Source organism: Polypterus senegalus, chromosome 18 (assembly GCF_016835505.1).
Source record: "Polypterus senegalus isolate Bchr_013 chromosome 18, ASM1683550v1, whole genome shotgun sequence".
NCBI classification, from domain to species: Eukaryota; Metazoa; Chordata; class Cladistia; order Polypteriformes; family Polypteridae; genus Polypterus; species Polypterus senegalus.
Window position 1 is genome coordinate 8,219,614 of NC_053171.1, and position 19,505 is coordinate 8,239,118.

The following is a 19,505-nucleotide window of genomic DNA, read 5'->3' on the forward strand; positions in this document are numbered from 1 at the left end:
TTTGCCATTACCTTTTGTTGCAGTGTTTGTAAATAGTTATAGGTGCTTAATATATTTAATTTACTTTGACATTTTTCTGGTAAATGGGAAATACTGTAGGGCTTAGATGTTGGCCTAATTCCCTCCATCCTTCATTTTATAAGTGTAGCAGCTCCATTGCTAAGCAAATCGCTTGGCAATATCATCAACCCCAAGAAGTTGGGGTTCACAGAAAAAAAGACAAGAGACCGGCCTCGGATGAAAAGAGCTAAGGGAAATTTCCTCTGTCTTTAAGAGACACAATGGTTGCATAGAACTCCAACTGCAGACAAAGAGCACCTACTCAGAAACAGCTACAGGATGTATTAGACCGTCACAATGACTGAAAGGCACAGCAAGGCACAGTGTTGTTCTAAATATTCAACAATAAAAGATGTCTTCAGAGCTCAGTGTTGGCACATGAACTCCTGGTATTGAAGCCCCCCTAGTTTTGGTTTGACTCCCTCAAACTGAAAAGTTTCAAGTTCATATTGATTACTGATAAAATGGAATGCAAAGCCTTGATTGGAGATGAAGAGTTTAAACAGTAACTCTGCTTTAAATTTGCCTACATTTGGAATGCATAAAATTTGAACTAACAATTAAAAAGTTCACCATTCGTAAAGGGCTGCTTTAAACAATGATGCTGTGCCAACCCTTACCTGAGCTTTAGACACCAGTTTTATGAATGGCCAGCTATCCTCATGACGTACTAATTCAACAATAATCTGTTCACATGCCGACAACTCATGCACGCCAATGTTCCGACTTGAGCTTCTTCTATTAGACTGGACTGGTGTAGAATTGACATTTTTCTTCATCGGTGTTAGAGACGCATCTGAGGGGGGAAAAAAAAATGGAACATCTTTAAAAAAAAAAAAGAAAACCTTTAAGTTAAAGCATCAACTCCAACAGCATCTTTAAAACTGCATTATTATATGGATTTGTGTCATTTTTTTTAATGCTTCATTACTTTTTAACACTATCATTATTATTTGTGCAGTTAAAATAAAAGGCAAAGATGCCGCTGCTGCTAAATGTCAGATGATAATAACCAAGGCTACTGCACATCTGGTTGGTTTCTACGGAAGCCGAGAGAGGACGTGTAATATCGTTATTGTTTTTAATTGTTTCCTCGAGATAACGGAATCATTTTATTGAGATCTCAATAAAACAAAAGATCTTGTATTCACGAAATTATGAAATAATTGTATCTAACGTTTAATGTTTAGCTTATTGAAGCCACGTCCTGTTTGAAATGGCAGAAGAGCAGAACTGTATCAATCAGCGTGTCACATTTTTGTTCAATCAAGGGCTGACATATGTTTATGGCTTAGTGTAGAAAGTGACAACGTTAAGTGTTCAGCATTTAAGAAGACGGTTAGCAAGGCTTCAGCTGTATAGGTGTCGCAATCTAAGCGAGCCTGATGTCAGGAGCAAAGGTTAAGTTTTGTTTTCTCGAGATCTCAATAAAATTAGTCATATCTCAAGGAGACAATTTAAAAAATAATGATATTGCACGTCCTCTCTTGGCTTCCACAGGTTTCAGAGCTCCTGCACATCTGAAGTAATATGCATCAGGAAAGTGTTGGGATGTAAAAATGCAACATCCCCTATTATGCCACAACGGACCACACATCACAATCAGATCCAATTTGTGGATGTAGGGGACCAAGTCTATACTGTCAGCAGCTGGTGCAAGGCCCTGGGCTGGATGTCACTCCATCACAGGGCTATAAATACCAATCATCAGAACGAGGCCAGTGAATGACCACACTATCTATGCCTTCCACAGACTCTGACAAAACATTGGAGATGCTAAAATGAAGGAATCTCAGAGATAACCCTGTTAAACTAGAAAGGTCACTTCTTGTCATCCCACTTTTCTTAATTTCAAATCATTATTTTCATGTGTGAAGTAGTCACTACCCTCACTGTAGCTGCAGGTCTTAATGTTACCTTGTATAGTATTTTTCCCCACATTTACCCGTTTTTTGGGTGCTGATGTTGACATAAAAAAAAAAAAACAGCTCTTAACTGAACAACTGTGAGGCTTTAAAGGCTGCGTTTCCTCTGTCAATAAAATTGACTCTATTCAGGATCTTTTTAATATCAGATGCAATGCAACATTATTTTGATTGCTGAAATTAGTTTTGGGATTAATCCAAATCTGATGTAGGTGTGCACTGATGTCTACCCTAATGTGCCCAGAATGCAGCAAGTGAATAAAAAAAATTCTTAAGACATGCAATCCAACAAAGAGATGCTAGTTTTTAGTGCAGGACAAATGTAATTATGTCAGCTCATGATGGAAAGGAAGTGAAACAGATAAGGGAAAAGCATAGCTGTTGTTCCGAGTGCAGTTCCCACTGACAAATTTGTAGAAACCTGTGAAGGCAAGACATAGAAGGTATGGATCTGGAGTGTTGCTAGTTTTAGCGCTTCTTAGAGAAGAGATGCCTCAGCTCTGATAATGCCATCAGTCTTAAAAATATGTTAGATTGGAAAAAAAAAAAAAAAAGAAAAATAAAAAAAAGGTTTGTGGTCAGTGGTGAGGTCCCTACTGGGGTTTTCCCCATTCAGCGAGCCGGTAGTTGTGGTGGGCTATAAGCTTCCCAGTTTGGGTTTTGCGCAGTGAAAGATAAGTGGGACTATGGGGGTGAGATTTCGGAGGAGCAGGGAGTTTTGCTCACTTGATCAGCAGGCCTTGGGGTTGGTTCCCCATGAGATTTTGCATAGTCAAAGTATGGAGGCAAATCGTGGAGGGTTGGGTGCCCATGGACTTTCTCACACATCAGGACGCAGTATAAGGGGGTTTATCATTGGCTGGGCTCTTGAAGATCAGAGGCTAAAGCCCCACAGCCTCCCTTAAACAATGCCACTGGTTTGGATGCAAAACAGTTGCTATGAATTTAGTGAAAATCCTTTCATAAAATGTTTAGATTTTTTGTCAATGTTTGCAGATCCCACTTCTCTTTCTGTGTTATCTATAATGGAAAAAATGAAACTGAGCAGCAGTATGAACATGGCCTTATTATCATTTTTATTTCAAAAATCAAAAGTTATGTGCCACGCTGAAATTGGGCTTAAGGCTCTCATGGGTTAACAGCAGTGCAGTTGCTATCAAAAACAAAGTAGCAATCATGAAAATCTGTACTAACTGAAACAACAAAATCGACAACAATTATTTCATAAACTAAATATAACAAATTAAGACAAGTTCAAATTGGATCATAAGTAGTAATCGTAAAAATAATTAAAGTGAAGGTTGAACAAAAAACAAACCACAATAAACCAATACCTATACTGATGACAAATCATGGACAAATTCCTTCATTTATAACTTTTTCATTGGTCCCTAGAAGGGTTCTAAACTAATATGGAAAATGAGCAGAACAAAAAATGCTACTAAGGGTTAAAAGGAAAGAAATCAAGTAAATAAAACCACTGGACCTGAGAAACATTTATATTGGTTTGCGTAGAGAATTTAGTGACTACACGTGTAAAGTCCTTACTTAATGCGCACTTTTCTGAAATCACTGCACATTGGCTTCATTTGTAAAGACTAGGAGATCAAAATTGTTGTCCCATTGCAGGTTAGAAAATTTAAAATAGGCCAGTAATCATAAAGAGATGGAATTGACAAACAGAAACAATTATTAAGTATAGATACAAGTCACATACAGGCGATTCAGAGAACTCGTATAATACAATTCTATGAAGAATCAAGAAATGTTTTTGACTAGAGGGGGACCATAGGATATTATTTATTTAAATGTACTTGGCTTTCAAACTGTTTTTGAAAAGGCACCACATTAGAGGATAAATATCAAACTAAGGCCAAGTCCACACTAACACATTTTATTTAAAAATGACATTTTCTTAAACAAAAACAATCGTCATCCACACTAGTGTTTTAATTTCATTCCTGAAAATATGTTCGCCAACACTAAAACCACCAACAAGGCAAATGACGTTGGTGTTCACCTACAAATGGGCATGTGCACATCGGTGGAAAATGCTTGAGAAAGTAATGTCGCCAGCTATGGGATTTATTGCAAAACTATCTGACTGGTAAATGATTCTGCACAAAACACACTTTAGAAGAATACGGGTAAGCAACACAACAATCACCACAGAAACTCCTCTATTGTCCATTGTGTTAGGATATGGTTTTCTTCTGTGAATGATGACTAATCAGGGAATGTGATGTTGTAATTAGCACAGTCCAATCAGGGAAGGGCTATGTAATACACAGAAACCAATCAGAGCACGATTAGAGTCTGCATTTTCAAAACTCTGTTTTCACTCTCCTACAACACAATGCGGAAACAGCATTTTCAGAAATGTATGGCTCTGGAGAGGGTTTTCAAAAGTCTCCGCTTCCATGGGTTAAAGATGCTGGGGTAGTGCAAACGAAAAGGCAAAATTTCTGTGTTGTTTAACAAAAACATAGTAGTGTGACCACTGCCTAAGAGAAGTGGGAGTTCAAGTTTCAGTGAGCCAGAGGGGGGGATTTTTTCCTAAGTTATGTGATATTGATAGAGTTGTTCCTCTATTCAGTGCTGCACTGAGTGAAGATCGTTATACAAAATAAAATGAATTGAAGTTGAGGCTGTCTGACTTTTTAATGTATGTACACAGGCAAATGGGTAATTTTCAATTGACGCTCAATGCACGAATAAACATTACAAAATACATTTAATGATGAAATGTATTTTACAGGATATGTAATTAATGATGGTAATCGATATTCATTCAATATTCATTTAATGATTTGAAAAAAACATCATGAAGGTGTTATCCATTTCTCCATACACATTCTGACAGCCCAGCGTGGAAATTCTGCATTGCTTGACGTAACGCGTCAAGAGGAATGCCAGTGATTTCCTCTTCAATCCTCCTTTTTATTTCAGCAATGGTTGCAGGACGTGTGCAGTACACTTGGCTTTTAAGATGCATCCACAGGAAAAAAAAAAAAAAATCAAACAGTGAGATGTGGGGACCTCGGAGGTAATGGAATGTCACTCTTATGTGAAATGACGCACCTTCCAAACAATCGTCGAATAGCTGCCATCAACTGTCGGGCAGTATTTGAAGTGGCTCTACCTGGGGGACTTTTTATGCCTGAACCTGTGTCTTTGAAATTATGCACCCATGTTGTAATTGTATGAGAAGAACGGGACACGATCATGACATCCTAACTAGTAATAATGCCGAAATTCCTTTTCCACAGCAGTCACACTATTCTTATAAAAGGCTTTCACAGCAAACGCTCGTTGTGCACCACTACAGTGCTCCATTATAATTAATGACAAGAGGCTCTAAATGAGGTTGCATTGGTCTCAAACAACTGCCGACACCCAAGTTAGCCAACACCTAATTCCAAAATTTCCAATTTCCCTGTGCTACCCTATATTATATATACATACATATACATACATACACACATACACACACACATACATACATATATACACACGATTTCTAGATAAAAATGCAACTAACAAGTTTGTGTCATATGAAAACGTATCCAAGTGTTAATACTGTGTACCCTCGAGTCAGAAGAATCATCTCAGATTGACGTTGACACAACAGGTACGCAGCAGATGAAATGTAAAGAAAATAAATTAGTAAGTGTTACACTTTGGAAATAATATTGAATGTGATTACACAATGTGGTCTGGACACAGAGACCTTAGACCTTATAAATCAAGGGAGGTCACTATCACGCTATAAAAATACAACTGTGAGGCCACATCTATGCAAAAGAAAGATTGATCAGACATACACTCACCTAAAGGATTATTAGGAACACCTGTTCAATTTCTCATTAATGCAATTATCTAATCAACCAATCACATGGCAGTTGCTTCAATGCATTTAGGGGTGTGGTCCTGGTCAAGACAATCTCCTGAACTCCAAACTGAATGTCAGAATGGCAAAGAAAGGTGATTTAAGCAATTTGGAGCGTGGCATGGTTGTTGGTGCCAGACGGGCCGGTCTGAGTATTTCACAATCTGCTCAGTTACTGGGATTTTCACGCACAACCATTTCTAGGGTTTACAAAGAATGGTGTGAAAAGGGAAAAACATCCAGTATGCGGCAGTCCTGTGGGCGAAAATGCCTTGTTGATGCTAGAGGTCAGAGGAGAATGAATGGGCCGACTGATTCAAGCTGATAGAAGAGCAACTTTGACTGAAATAACCACTCGTTACAACCGAGGTATGCAGCAAAGCATTTGTGAAGCCACAACACACACAACCTTGAGGTGGATGGGCTACAACAGCAGAAGACCCCACCGGGTACCACTCATCTCCACTACAAATAGGAAAAAGAGGCTACAATTTGCACGAGCTCACCAAAATCGGACAGTTGAAGACTGGAAAAATGTTGCCTGGTCTGATGAGTCTCGATTTCTGTTGAGACATTCAAATGGTAGATTCAGAATTTGGCATAAGCAGAATGAGAACATGGATCCATCATGCCTTGTTACCACTGTGCAGGCTGGTGGTGGTGGTGGTGTAATGGTGTGGGGGATGTTTTCTTGGCACACTTTAGGCCCCTTAGTGCCAATTGGGCATCGTTTAAATCCCACGGGCTACCTGAGCATTGTTTATGACCATGTCCATCCCTTCATGACCACCATGTACCCATCCTCTGATGGCTACTTCCAGCAGGATAATGCACCATGTCACAAAGCTTGAATCATTTCAAATTGGTTTCTTGAACATGACAATGAGTTCACTGTACTAAAATGGCCCCCACAGTCACCAGATCTCAACCCAATAGAGGATCTTTGGGATGTGGTGGAACGGGAGCTATGTGCCCTGGATGTGCATCCCACAAATTTCCATCAACTGCAAGATGCTATCCTATCAATATGGGCCAACATTTCTAAAGAATGCTTTCATCACCTTGTTGAATCAATGCCACGTAGTAATAAAGAAAATTTGTAGGACAGATGCCAGCTGATTCTTTCTAATGGGCTTTTCAACAAGGGGCAGAGTTACCAGCCGATATACTGAAAGAATATAGATACATGGAATAAGATCCTAAAAAAGTGTGGTACACTGCAGTATTTGGAAACATTTATATCTCAGCTTGACATTTTGTAGAAGTTGGGTGAAGACTGAGAAAGAATATTGCTCATACAAAAAATAAAACCCGTTCCATGACCAGGCTGTGTTAAGCTGTAGGAAAAACAAAACTGTCACATTTAAAGAATTACTCATAGTTATTTCCCTTACCAGCAGACTTTCTTTTTCTGCCCCGTCTACTGGGCTCATTCCTGCACAGTGGTGACGCTGACCCCAGTGAAGAGCTTCTTTTTTCCAACTTCACAGTTCCTTTGTTGGTGCAAAGGGTTAGAACTGGGCTGTTTTCAGGTGTGCTTTCAGCACTTTTCTTCCCCTTATAACGGTAACTGAGCTGTTCTATAAACGAACCATCTGTTCTCTTTGTCTCCAAACTCAATCGGGCACTTGTGCGGCCACTTGATCTCAAAGGTTTAGTTTCTGATACAGGGGTGATTTTCACTTTCCTGCCAGAGTTCCTGGTTCCCGTTTTGCCAGAAGACAGACTTTTAGGTGTGCTTAGCCTGCTGCGAGGAGTTGACCGGCCAGATTCTGGTTGTCTTTGTGAACCTCGTCCAGCACTCAAAGATCCCGATTTGCCACCCCTGCCTGTCATTGATAGTTTAACTGTTTGCCGACCTCTTTTTGGTGTACTGCAAAACATAAGTAATAAATCATTAATATGCTACATACAAGCATCAATCAGGCTGACTGTAATCAAGTATCAGTTGAATTGAACATAAGGCACACTGAAGACAAGCCCATGGCTAAACAGGGACCACTAACAAAACCGCCAATATTAAGATTCTACTGTTGACATGCATAATGGACTTTATTTTTTTTAAATTGACATAAGCTCTTCCAAAGCAACTTTTCAGTCTTTTATACAAAAGTATCTACTTTGGAAATAATTATGTGGTAAATTCCACATTAAAACTAACCACTCCTCCTCTTCATCCTCAGAAATAACTCCCTCTTCATCATCCTCTTCATCCTCCTCATCTTCTTGGTCTTCCTCCTCCTCTTCCTCCTCATCCGAGGACTCCTCCTCATCCTCCGAATCGACAGAAGATCTCTGCCGTGAGGACAGTCTGCGCGCACGTTGCTTTGGTTTGCATTCTGGGCAGAACCAGTCACCTTCAGGTACCAACTAAATAATATAAAAATAAATACTTGAGCAGATACCTATCCTCACTTTGCCTACTCCCATCCCACCCATTAACAGCATCCATTTTTTATGTTTTCCTTTAATAAATAAAAAAACTGACCATCTGAATGAGTTTAGCATGTTGAAAACATCTGCCTACCTTCAGCTTGGGCCTGACACAGAAAATATGGTGACCTCGATTGCAGCCATCACACATCATCATGTTTTCTGCATCCCCCTTCTTACGGCACATTTTACAGCGAGCATTGAGAATAGATTTTGACCAGATGATGCTCCGGTCCAGTGTTGACAGGTGAAGGAACACCTGGGAGAGGCTTGAACAGGTCAAAAGGGATTCCCTCCAGCGGTCCAGGACTGTCTTACAGATACGTCCACTGTCACTTGAGTCTGAGAATATAGGCAGGAAAGAATTATGTGGCTGAGAAGCCGTCTCACATTCTGTAACATATGGCATACATATACTAAACTATGTAGAAAGGCAGATAATGGGACCTGGGCAGCATACAGGCTTCGGCACATGTGTCTCCGATTAAATTTAATGTAAGCAAATCTGAATTATTATACTTAAGATTTAAAAAAATAGTAGATCTGAATATACAACAGGGTTGAAACCTGAAAGCAGCCGTCACGAAAAGGACCTAGGAGCCACTGTGTACAGGTCAATGGTGGATAGCTTGTAATCAAGACAACCAATAGGGTGTAAGGTGTATTTATAAGGGTGTATAGGTGACACAGTATAGGAGTCAGGTGGAGAACTTACTTTCTTGGTGCAAAGACAAATCTATGCAACTTAACATCAGAAAAAACGAAGGAACTGACTGACGTTTGCCTCACCAGAGAGCCTCTACACCCGGTCACCATTCAGAGAATGGATGTGGAGATAGTGCACTCATACAGGTACTTAGGGATCCATTTCAAGCATAAAATAAGACTGGCTCAGGGGTCTCCAACCTTCCAACCCCAACCGAGAGCTACTTTTACAAAATGAAAATGGCCAAGAGCTCCTCATGTTTTCTAACGTTTATTCTCTTTGTTTATTTCAACTCAAACAAAGTGAATATGCTCGTTTTGCCTGAACATTTACAAAATGTTGGTGTCCACAACTCACATTTTGCATTAAAATATCACAATTTCTAGTGTATCTCACACTATTGAATTAAAACATGAATGCTGTCAAAACAACACAATGCAATTCCAAATACACAAATATGACTTATTCATTTGTCATTTTGTTCCATGTCACTGTTTCACTTTATTCACATGTCCAGTCGCATGTGTGATGTGTTTTTAGTTAGTCAGATGACTGGCACTGCATGGAGTCAACAAGAGAGGTGTATGGTGGAGTCTAGCCCCTTAGGTTCATTCTTATGGAGTCATTTAAATGTTCATCTGTCAGTCTTGTTCTGAACTTGTTCAGAGGTATGGAGACCCAAACAAAGCAGACATTTTCAGAGCTGCTTGGTGAGGATTCTTATCGTTATCTGGCTCTACTAAGCTCCAGAAATGATGAGAATGCTGTTGAGACTTTAACTGCACATTATTTTGAAGGTTTACTAATATAAATCCAAAGTCTCTCTGTCTGTATGTCTGTTTGCTTTTCATGGGAGAACTACTTTACTTACAGATTTAGATCGGTTTTCTTCTATAATTTGTTTGAATATTCCAGTCGATTTTGTGACTTCTCTCACTTCACTATGTATAACAGTTTGCTTGCAGTACCGATTTATTTGCGCGAATCCGAGAAGCACGCAACTGGTCGAGGTTGGGGGGGTTTTGGCTTTCTTCCTCACTTACTTGCCAGCTTCGGGGCGTGTTCCTTAACTCTGCTTAGCTGACGAACAAGAGAACAATTGAATTCAACTTTGTTTGATATTAAAAATAAAATTTTACTTGGGTCCGGATATTCTCTTAAGTGTATGCCACATTGAAAAGATAGATTCAGATTGTGGATTGTGATTTGGTGTTAAAAGGATCGTGACATGATATTTTGGAAAGATCACCCACCCCTAACTTGACTAATCAAGTTTTCAAATTTAATTAATTCATTAACCCTTTGGCGACCTACTTGGAAAGGAGTTGTGAGCTACGGGTAGCTCGTGAGCGACGTGTTGGACACCCCTGGACTAGTCTAATTACACAGAGGAAGAATATGACAACAGCCAGAGCAAATTCTTTTTCTTGGAGGATTCTGTCCTTTAAAGAGGGTAGTAACATTCTTCATATGTTCTATAACTGCAATTTATGATGTGGTGTGCTGGACCAGTTACATCATTTCAAGACAAGCCTACCAAATGAACAGTCTCATCAGGAATTAATTCTCAGCTATGGGATGCACACTGAACCCGAAGGAGAAGGTAGCCGAGGAGACAATGAAGACCAAACAGATGGCAATTATGAACATCTGACACACTAGCATGGAGGACTATTAGTCAACGATTTATTCAAAGTAAACATGTCAAGAAACTCTACTGAGGCTCCTTTATGTCAATGGCAATGCACCTTTAGAATACCTTTCTGTGACTGCTTTGGGGTCTTTAACCAAATAAGGACCTTCCTTTTCTGTGTTGGGAGATGGAGGGGTTGCATGCACTATTGTTGTTAGTTATATTTCTTGCACTCCATTAAAATGTTAAATTCACTCCTTGGAACAAATAAAATGCTGTCTGTCTACCTATTACTACAGCATAATGTGTGGACTACAAGTTAAAGGAGGTTGTATTTAAATCATCACTTCACATGGAGTACTGTGCACAATTTTTGTGTCTGTATAACAAAATCGACATAGCAGCACTAGACCAAGTCCAGAGAAGAGTGACTAGGCCGATTCCAGGACTGAGCAGTATGAGCTATGAGGAGAGATTAAAAGAACTTAACCTTGCGAATTTAGGCAAATGGAGATAAGGAGGTGACATGATAAAAGTGTTTAAAATTATCAAGGGAATTAGTAGAGTATGTCCCAGGTGTTACTCTGAAAACCAGTTCTTCAATATGAGCACGACACTGTTGGAAACTGAAGGACAGATTATGTATAAATGTTAGAAAAGGTTTTCTTTACACAAAGAACTACAGATACATTCATTAAGTGATCAAGTAGTGTGGTACAGAGCAGGCCTTCAGGGACCATCAAATCTTGACTTGGTATTATTTTAGACAATCCAAACAGGCCTGGCAAACATGTTGGATTCAAAACCCCTTTCCTTCACAACTGATCTAATATGATCAGGTTTGTTAAAACAAAATTGACAATCTTCACTACAAGAAACCCGGTGATATCTAAGCTGATCAAGCAAAGTGAAGACATGAGATGCACATGCTTGGGATAGTGGGTAGAAATCACAATACTATACGAACAAGTAAGAATAGGGGGAAGAACGAGCAAGAGACTGAAATGGGATTTGAACCCAAGACACTACATTTTTTTTTTTCGTCTCTTAGGCTGATGTCTTGTAAATCAAGTGAAAAGCATCACCTAGTTACATGAATATCAACATTGCTTCAGCTTGTTCTGCGTAGATTTGATTTTATTTAAATGTTAAGTATCAGACCACTAGGGCAAAAGCCGTCTTGGACCATTATGTAATATTTTTCTTTTACAACAGTGAACTCCCAGGGCCTACAGCACCCTTTTCCATAGACTAAAATAGAAATTGCAAAAAGCCCAAAGAACAGCTGGCCAATGTCAGGTCAAAGTCAGCTGGCCAAGTCAGTCTAGTAGATGGCTAAACCCGATTACCTCATACCATAGCATGTGCACCCTTAGTGTTCTTGAAAGTAAAATAAATGACTAGAGTTTCAACACAACCAACAATTGAATACTGGCCTGCACTCACCTCAGATGAGCGACAGCTCTGCTGTGGGCACCTGGCTCGATGAAGACTCTTAACTTATTAAGGACCCTTTATAAACGTTCACAGTTCTGACAGATTCAGAGAGGACTGTCTGCACAGCAGGCCAACTCCATCTGAACTGAAGACTGTATGGCAGTTGTAAAGATGCCACACATACAAAGTTAAAGGCTTTGTCATTTGTCAGTAACTTCTTAAAGCAAACACAATACACCAAAGTGTTACGGCTCAAACAGAGCAGTTGCCCTGGCTCAAGTTTCTTTGTTAATTTAGTCTTATTATTTTTTTTAAATACAATTGTGAATGTTATTATGGGCTTGTTTTTGTTCTATGTTAATTTTATTTGTAATGGTATTATTTACTAATGTTCCTATTTTGTGCAATGTTAAGCTTCTATGTAATGTTTTTGTTATCATGACTATCTCCTTTACGTGGGACCCAAGGACACGGGGCCACTTAAAAGTTGCCCAACAGGTATTTAAGAAGCAGCAGAAATTCTCTTTGTGTGGATTCCTGCATTTCATTTTTGATTTTCTTTGTGGATTTTCTGGACTTATACCCCTGCATATTATTTAAGGTACTTACCGAGTTTGTGGACTACTGGATGTTTGATTTATACTATTTTGTTTTAGGCATCTTTTTGAATTCTTTGTAATAAATGCTTAAATATTAAGGAGACTGTTTTGATTTTGGGGTGGACTTTTTTTTTTTTTCTAAAGTTTTCATCTTTTTTTTTTGGATATTTTAATATATTTGATTTCTGAAAACTGTTGGGCTACATCTTGGGTCTGCGCAGGCCAAATCCTGCCTGTTGAGCTTGGCCAGAGCTATCTTAACAGCATTATAGGCCCCTGGGCAAAGCAGTGCACTGGAGCCCCTACCTACATAACCACTAAGCAAGTCACAACATACATTGATCATCAAGGGCCCCTTATGCAAGTGGGGCCCCTGGCAACTGCCCAGAGTGCCCATGCATTAAGACGGCCCCAAGACTGACATTAGGATGTTGGGGGTGAGGCCTATTCCTGGCAGACCTGAACCAAGTTTGGTATGTCTAATTATATGGCAGGAGATTTTAATGGAAGGAATTCATGATCACTTTGCTATCTTGGTTTCTTAGCCAACTGAAAGTGTTCTTTTCCAGTATTTTCATGTATTTAGTTAAATCGTTTCTAACAAGATTCTCAAACCCTGCAGATGAAAAGCATCCTCACAGCATTATGCAGGCACCACTATTCTTTACTGTAAGGTTGGTATTTTTTGAAGCACGAGTAGCAATGCAACAGCAAAATCTCCAAACTTATGCTTTGGAATAGATCTCAGTAAAATGATCTGGGTCTTCTAAAAGGAAAATGATGATTGATAACATCCAGTGGTCTGGTACTGAGACTGTTGGGTATGAGATATGAAGAGAGATTTAAGGGGCTGAACTTTTACAATTTAAGTACACTAAAATTAAGAGATGATGTGATTAAAGTGTTTAAAATTATCAATAGAATTAGTACTATGGAACCAGTCTATTACTTTAACCTTTCTTTTTTCTTCCCCAACAGAAACAAGTATTCTTCTACAGGGATTTCCAAGGTCTTGCTAATGATTGTCTCTTCTGTTCCAATATTAATGTTAAATTATTAAAACTGAGAAGGCCAACTGATTTTAAAACATATGGTTATGCTGTATATATGGGAGTTCCACAAGGCTTTCAACAGCAAAACCTTACTGGCTGGTGAAGAATCACCACAGGCAAAACAAGAATGTAGAGTCTACTTTCACTCAGGTCACAATGGCTTCTTCTAAGGAGTGGCATCCTCCGTGCAGCAAAGTGCTTAAGATGCACATTCCATGGCAATGTGTTAGCTGCCCTTATTTAGATGGCATCCACATTTGTTTGCATTTATCTACTTGTCAATTGACCACTATACAGTATAAATTCTGGTTAAAATATTAATATAAAATTGCAGTGGCAAAAAAATATATAAAAAAGTAAAAATATCACAACCAATCCTAGCTAGTATCTTGATGCAGAGACCGAGTAGGAGACTTGAACACAGTGAAAGCTATTAAACAGAGAACAAGGACTTGAGATTAGCTTGACTCCATGGACATTAGTGAAGAGCATCTCAATTATAGTACTCAGGGTATTGTGTAGATTTTTGTGTAATTACTTACTAGAACCTACCGATGAACCACATCATGGCATACATCTTACTGTGCAACATCCTGCTTTCAATTGCACCCCTTTTAAAACACATATTTCTCTAACTGTGATTTAAATAAATTTATGAGAATGTGACTGGATAAACGATAAACATCAAAACCACAAGAAAACGCAAGCTTTGAGATGAAGTTAACATAATTTTCTCATTCAGAGAGGGATGTCTTGATTCATTGCCAAGTGATAGAAGACACGATCCAGGCACTTGTTACCAAAACACAGGCAGAACTGGAAGGTCTCAAAGCTCAACCGTCTCTTTTTTTAAATAAAATAATGGAGCAGCTGCATCACTGTGGGCTGTAAGCAGCACATAACAGATGAGGCATAAGTGAACATAAATATATTCAGGAAAGTAGACTGCTACAGTTAGGGTGAAAACAGTGGAAACCAAGCCACACGGACAGAGTTGGAAAGACAACAGTTTAACAATTAATTGCGGGGTGGGCAATTTATTAGTGATTTGGGGAGAGGATTTCAGTGCAACACTTAGAAAGAATGACATGATTATCATGGACTAAGTGATTTATCTAAAAAGAATACGCCACTTAAAAAAACCAATACTTTTTATGTTTTTCACCACCAAGTAGTTTGCAAAGATGGCCAACAAAAATGTATAACCTCATGTTTTCATAGAGCACAGAGATAAAAGTTTGTGATGTGTTTTGTGATAGAACAGGAGTTCATGGTGACCAATGTTCGGCCACAGCACGGTCACGATACTCATCACAATCTACATGTCAAGTTATTCAGTTGCATGTTTACAAGAGGGAAAATACATTTTATTTCTCTAAATACCTTTAAATAAATACAATCTGGAAATCTGAGCACTTGCCTGCATTAGAAACATTCACACAGGAGAATGCTTTTGAATTGATAAGCTGGAATCCTGACTGATGAATGTGGGCAAGAGGCAGGTCTCTGATCCCGTTTGAATGCATTTCCTCTGCATGCACTGCTGTGATTTTTTTGGAAATATTTCATTTAATCTTGTGGAGGCGACTCATGGACTAGTTGGGACCAGGTTGCTGGTTATGTTAGACTACATGACTGGTGGTCTTGGAAGCACACCATGATGGCCTCCGACTCACAAAGATTACACCTCAAAACTATAACATCATCAGTTCATGTTACTGAAAGAAACTCTGATTCTGTACAAATGGGCTGTATTGATAAGGAAATTAGACAGAGGAGAGGAGCTGGGGGAAAAACTTTGGAAATTGTCTAACTCAGCCTCACAAAGGAACTGGTTAATGAATCACCGTGCCAAAGAGCTTTTAAGCCCATTCACTAACCTGGGAGTAAATGTGGAGGTGGTGCACTGCTACAAGTACTTGGAGTTCCACATAAGTGACAGGCAGGACATAACACAGAAGACCTATACAAGAAGGTGCTGGGAAATCCACACTTCTCTAATGTAGGTAGCGACACCATTTCATGTTCTAGAACTCTGAAGGCTAGTGCAAATGTCTATGCTGTACTTTGCTGGGCTGGAAGCATTACTTCAAGAAAGTCACGCCAAATCAGCTTCTTCTTTCGGCTGCTCCCGTTAGAGGTTGCCACAGTGGATCATCTTCTTCCATAAAAGACACTCCAAATTAACAAGCTAATAAAACTGGCAGGCTAATTTATGGGACACACTCTCAACTCCCTGGGGGGAGTAGTGAAGTAGAGAATGAAAACAAAACCGAGTGACATTATGAACTATGCTGCATATCCTCTCTCTGGCACTCTAGCACTGAGCACTTTCAGCCAATGTAAAGAAATGCTACTGGGGCTCCTTATGGCATAATGCTTGTATAATGCCACAATGCAACTGTGACTGACTGCTCTTTTCATCTTAAGCCAAGTTAGAAAAGTATTTAGTTATGTTAGTTTATATGTAAGAGATGGGTGGTTGTTTTCATAATATATGAGCTTCTAGGTTATTGATGTCGGGACAGAGAAAGTGAGGGCTTGGTCCGACCGACAGACAGCTAGGTAGCAATATTACCATTATACAAGTTCACATAGCCTGAAAACTGGACATGTCCTAAAAGTATTAGCCAGAATTTCTAGATTACAAGTACTGTTGACGTTACACAATATTTGCTTATATAATTCATTGTGTTTTGCAAAGGCGCAAACAAAATGAATAATGTGCCATGAGTATGTTTTAAGTCTTTTTGTCTAATATTTATGAATAGCTTTCTACGACTCTAAACTGGATAAACAAATATGGATGAGAGATGACCTACCCATAGTTTAATTATTTTAATATATCGTAAAATGTGTAGGGCTAGGGACAAACGACAAAGAGGGCAGGACACTTACCATCTTTCTCACTTGATATCTCGTCGTCTTTTTTTCTCCTGTCATCTTTTTTCTTTCCTTTTTGATCTCTTTTAACATCATCATCTCCTATTGAAATTAATGAAACAGTTTAAAAACAAGAAATCACAGCATTTTGCTTATTTGTCCAAATTAAAAACATACAAGACAAACCTTCGACTAGCCAGTGTCATATTGGCAAAGGGGAATTGGGGTTGATTGTTTAAGGTTTGGAAGTTTGTTGTAGGTTGGTGGGGAAACAAAAAAAAAAAACAACCAAAAAACAAAACACACTCATTCCACCACACAGAGAGCTGAAAGTCAATTACAACAAATGACGTATTTTACAGTGAATTGCTGAGATTCCAAATAGATTTCGAATAAAAGAGAACTTTTTTTTAGCATACCAGTAATTCAAAACTCTAACATTCCAGCACATTACATCAATAGGGACAGTAATGGTATACATACCTAAAGGTGCTCTAAGGAACTTCCGCTCTATCCCTTGCTCAATCTGAAGTAAGGCTAAAGCAAGGTAATGCACCGAATTGTTAACTGGCTGAGGTGTACTGACACTTGTGGAAGCTGCGCTCTGCCCTTCACTTTTCAGTTCAAGTAACCTGCAAACAAGCACAGAGGAAGCTTTGTGATCTACACTTAACTCAAATGGCAGACATCTAAACCAGCTTAGAATTGTAAATGCTGATGTGAATCAAATTAATATGTCACTGGCACAGATTCCACTTTTCAGAGGAATTTTCAGGATGTTGATGGCATTTAAAATTACATACATTCATTTTAACATCTATGTACTAAATATTAGACTCTGTGTTAGATTACCATGACCCAGCAGGATGCAAGCGGCAGAAACCTTTATTAGACGCATCTTGGGATTCTAGCGGGAGATTAAAACAAACTTACTTTTAAGACCATGTCAGTAATCTTTGCTGCTCATTTGCAGCTACTTTTGATTTACATTTATTAACATTTTTGTAGTAACTGTTAGTCTGTGTGGTAGATTAAAATGTCCCAGCAAACTACATGTGGCAGAAACGCTTATTAAATGCAATTTGGGATTCTGCCATGAGATTAAATCAAATTTATTCTAAGTTTATTATTTTAATCAAAAGTAGTTTGAAAATGATGTACTGTAAGGATAACTAAAACAAGGGAAAACCATTGTGCCTAAAATCATACAAGTAATGTTAAAAGGTGTTTATAATGCAATATTGCCACTAAATGCTCTTATTTCTGTCTCTATAGCGTGAAAGCAATTTTACGACACTCCAACATTGTGTACTGGTTAATACATATACATATATATTGTGACGGACAGCCGGGTCCCATGCCCGGCCGGGACGCCTCTGATGCATACGTCCCGGGGGAGCCATCATGGACTTTGCAATTCCTCCCCCGGGGCGCTTGGGGGCAGTCTCCTGGCACTGGATTCCTCCTCAATCTCCCCGTGGCTCCATGGGACATGGAGTCCACCACAGCAGCCCGGTTGGGAGATGGGGTGGCCGCTAGGGGGTGCTGCAGAGTTCCAGCCACCACACTGGACGGTTTATCAGCCCCACCCGGAGGTGCAATTAAGACCAGCTGGTCAGGCACCTGGATCACTTCCGGTGGGGCATAAAAGGGCCGGCCTCCCAGCAATCGAGGCCAGAATCGGGAGGAAGAGGACGAGGTTGCCTGGGAGGAGTGGTGGAGCAGGAAAGTGTGGGTTTGTGTTTGGCTTCTTTGTGTTTGTGTTTTGGACTGTGTTTGGGCTGTGTGGCACGGGGAAGACGTGTCACACAGCTGAAGAAAATAAATATTTGTGAGTGTGAACACGTGCCTCTGCCTATTCTATGCGGTCGGGCTATAAAGCGCTTGTTTACAATATATATATATATATATATATACATATATATACACACATATATATATATATATATACATACATATACATACACACACACACACACACACACATACAGTGGGTACGGAAAGTATTCAGACCCCCTTCAATTTTTCACTCTTAGTTATATTGCAGCCATTTTCTAAAATCATTTAAAAATTTGTTACAGAATTATTAAAAAAGAAAAACTGTAATATCACATGGTCCTAAGTATTCAGACCCTTTGCTCAGTATTTAGTAGAAGCCCCGTTTTGAGTTAATACAGCCAGGAGTCTTCTTGGGAAAGATGCAACAAGTTTTTCACACCTGGATTTGGTGATCCTCTGCCATTCCTCCTTGCAGATCCTCTCCAGTTCTGTCAGGTTGGATGGTAAACGTTGGTGAACAGCCATTTTTAGGTCTCTCCAGAGATGCTCAATTGGGTGTAAGTCAGGGCTCTGGCTGGGCCATTCAAGAACAGTCACAGAGTTGTTGTGAGGCCACTCCTTCGTTATTTGAGCTGTGTGCTTAGGGTCATTGTCATGTTGGAAGGTAAACCTTCGGCCCAGTCTGAGGTCCTGGAGAAGGTTTTTGTCCAGGATATCCCTGTACTTGGCCGCATTCATCTTTCCCTCGATTGCAACCAGTCGTCCTGTCCCTGCAGCTGATAAACACCCCCACAGCATGATGCTGCCACCGCCATGCTTCACTGTGGGGACTGTATTGGACAAGTGATGAGCAGTGCCTGGTTGTCTCCACACATACCGCTTAGAATTAAGGCCAAAAAGTTCCATCTTGGTCTCATCAGACCAGAGAATCCTTCAGGTGTCTTTTAGCAAAATCCATGCGGGCTGTCATGTGTCTTGCACTGAGGAGAGGCTTCCGACAGGCCACTCTGCCATTAAGCCCTGACTGGTGGAGGGCTGCAGAGATGGTTGACTTTCTACAACTTTCTCCCATCTCCTGACTGCATCTCTGGAGCTCAGCCAAAGTGATC

The 19,505-nt window shown here is 39.6% G+C and overlaps 1 protein-coding gene across 1 annotated transcript in view; it reads right to left on the bottom strand.

The window, feature by feature from the left end:
- baz1a (bromodomain adjacent to zinc finger domain, 1A) overlaps window positions 1–19,505 on the bottom strand; it is an 86,627-nt gene that overhangs the window by 3,458 nt on the left and 63,664 nt on the right. Inside the window, exons 21-26 of the mRNA XM_039741131.1 lie at window positions 17,101–17,249; window positions 16,633–16,719; window positions 8,402–8,649; window positions 8,036–8,244; window positions 7,269–7,747; window positions 681–856 (exon numbers count right to left, since the gene is read on the bottom strand). Coding sequence (XP_039597065.1) covers window positions 681–856; window positions 7,269–7,747; window positions 8,036–8,244; window positions 8,402–8,649; window positions 16,633–16,719; window positions 17,101–17,249 — 1,348 coding nt within the window. The remainder of the gene's footprint in view (window positions 1–680; window positions 857–7,268; window positions 7,748–8,035; window positions 8,245–8,401; window positions 8,650–16,632; window positions 16,720–17,100; window positions 17,250–19,505) is intronic.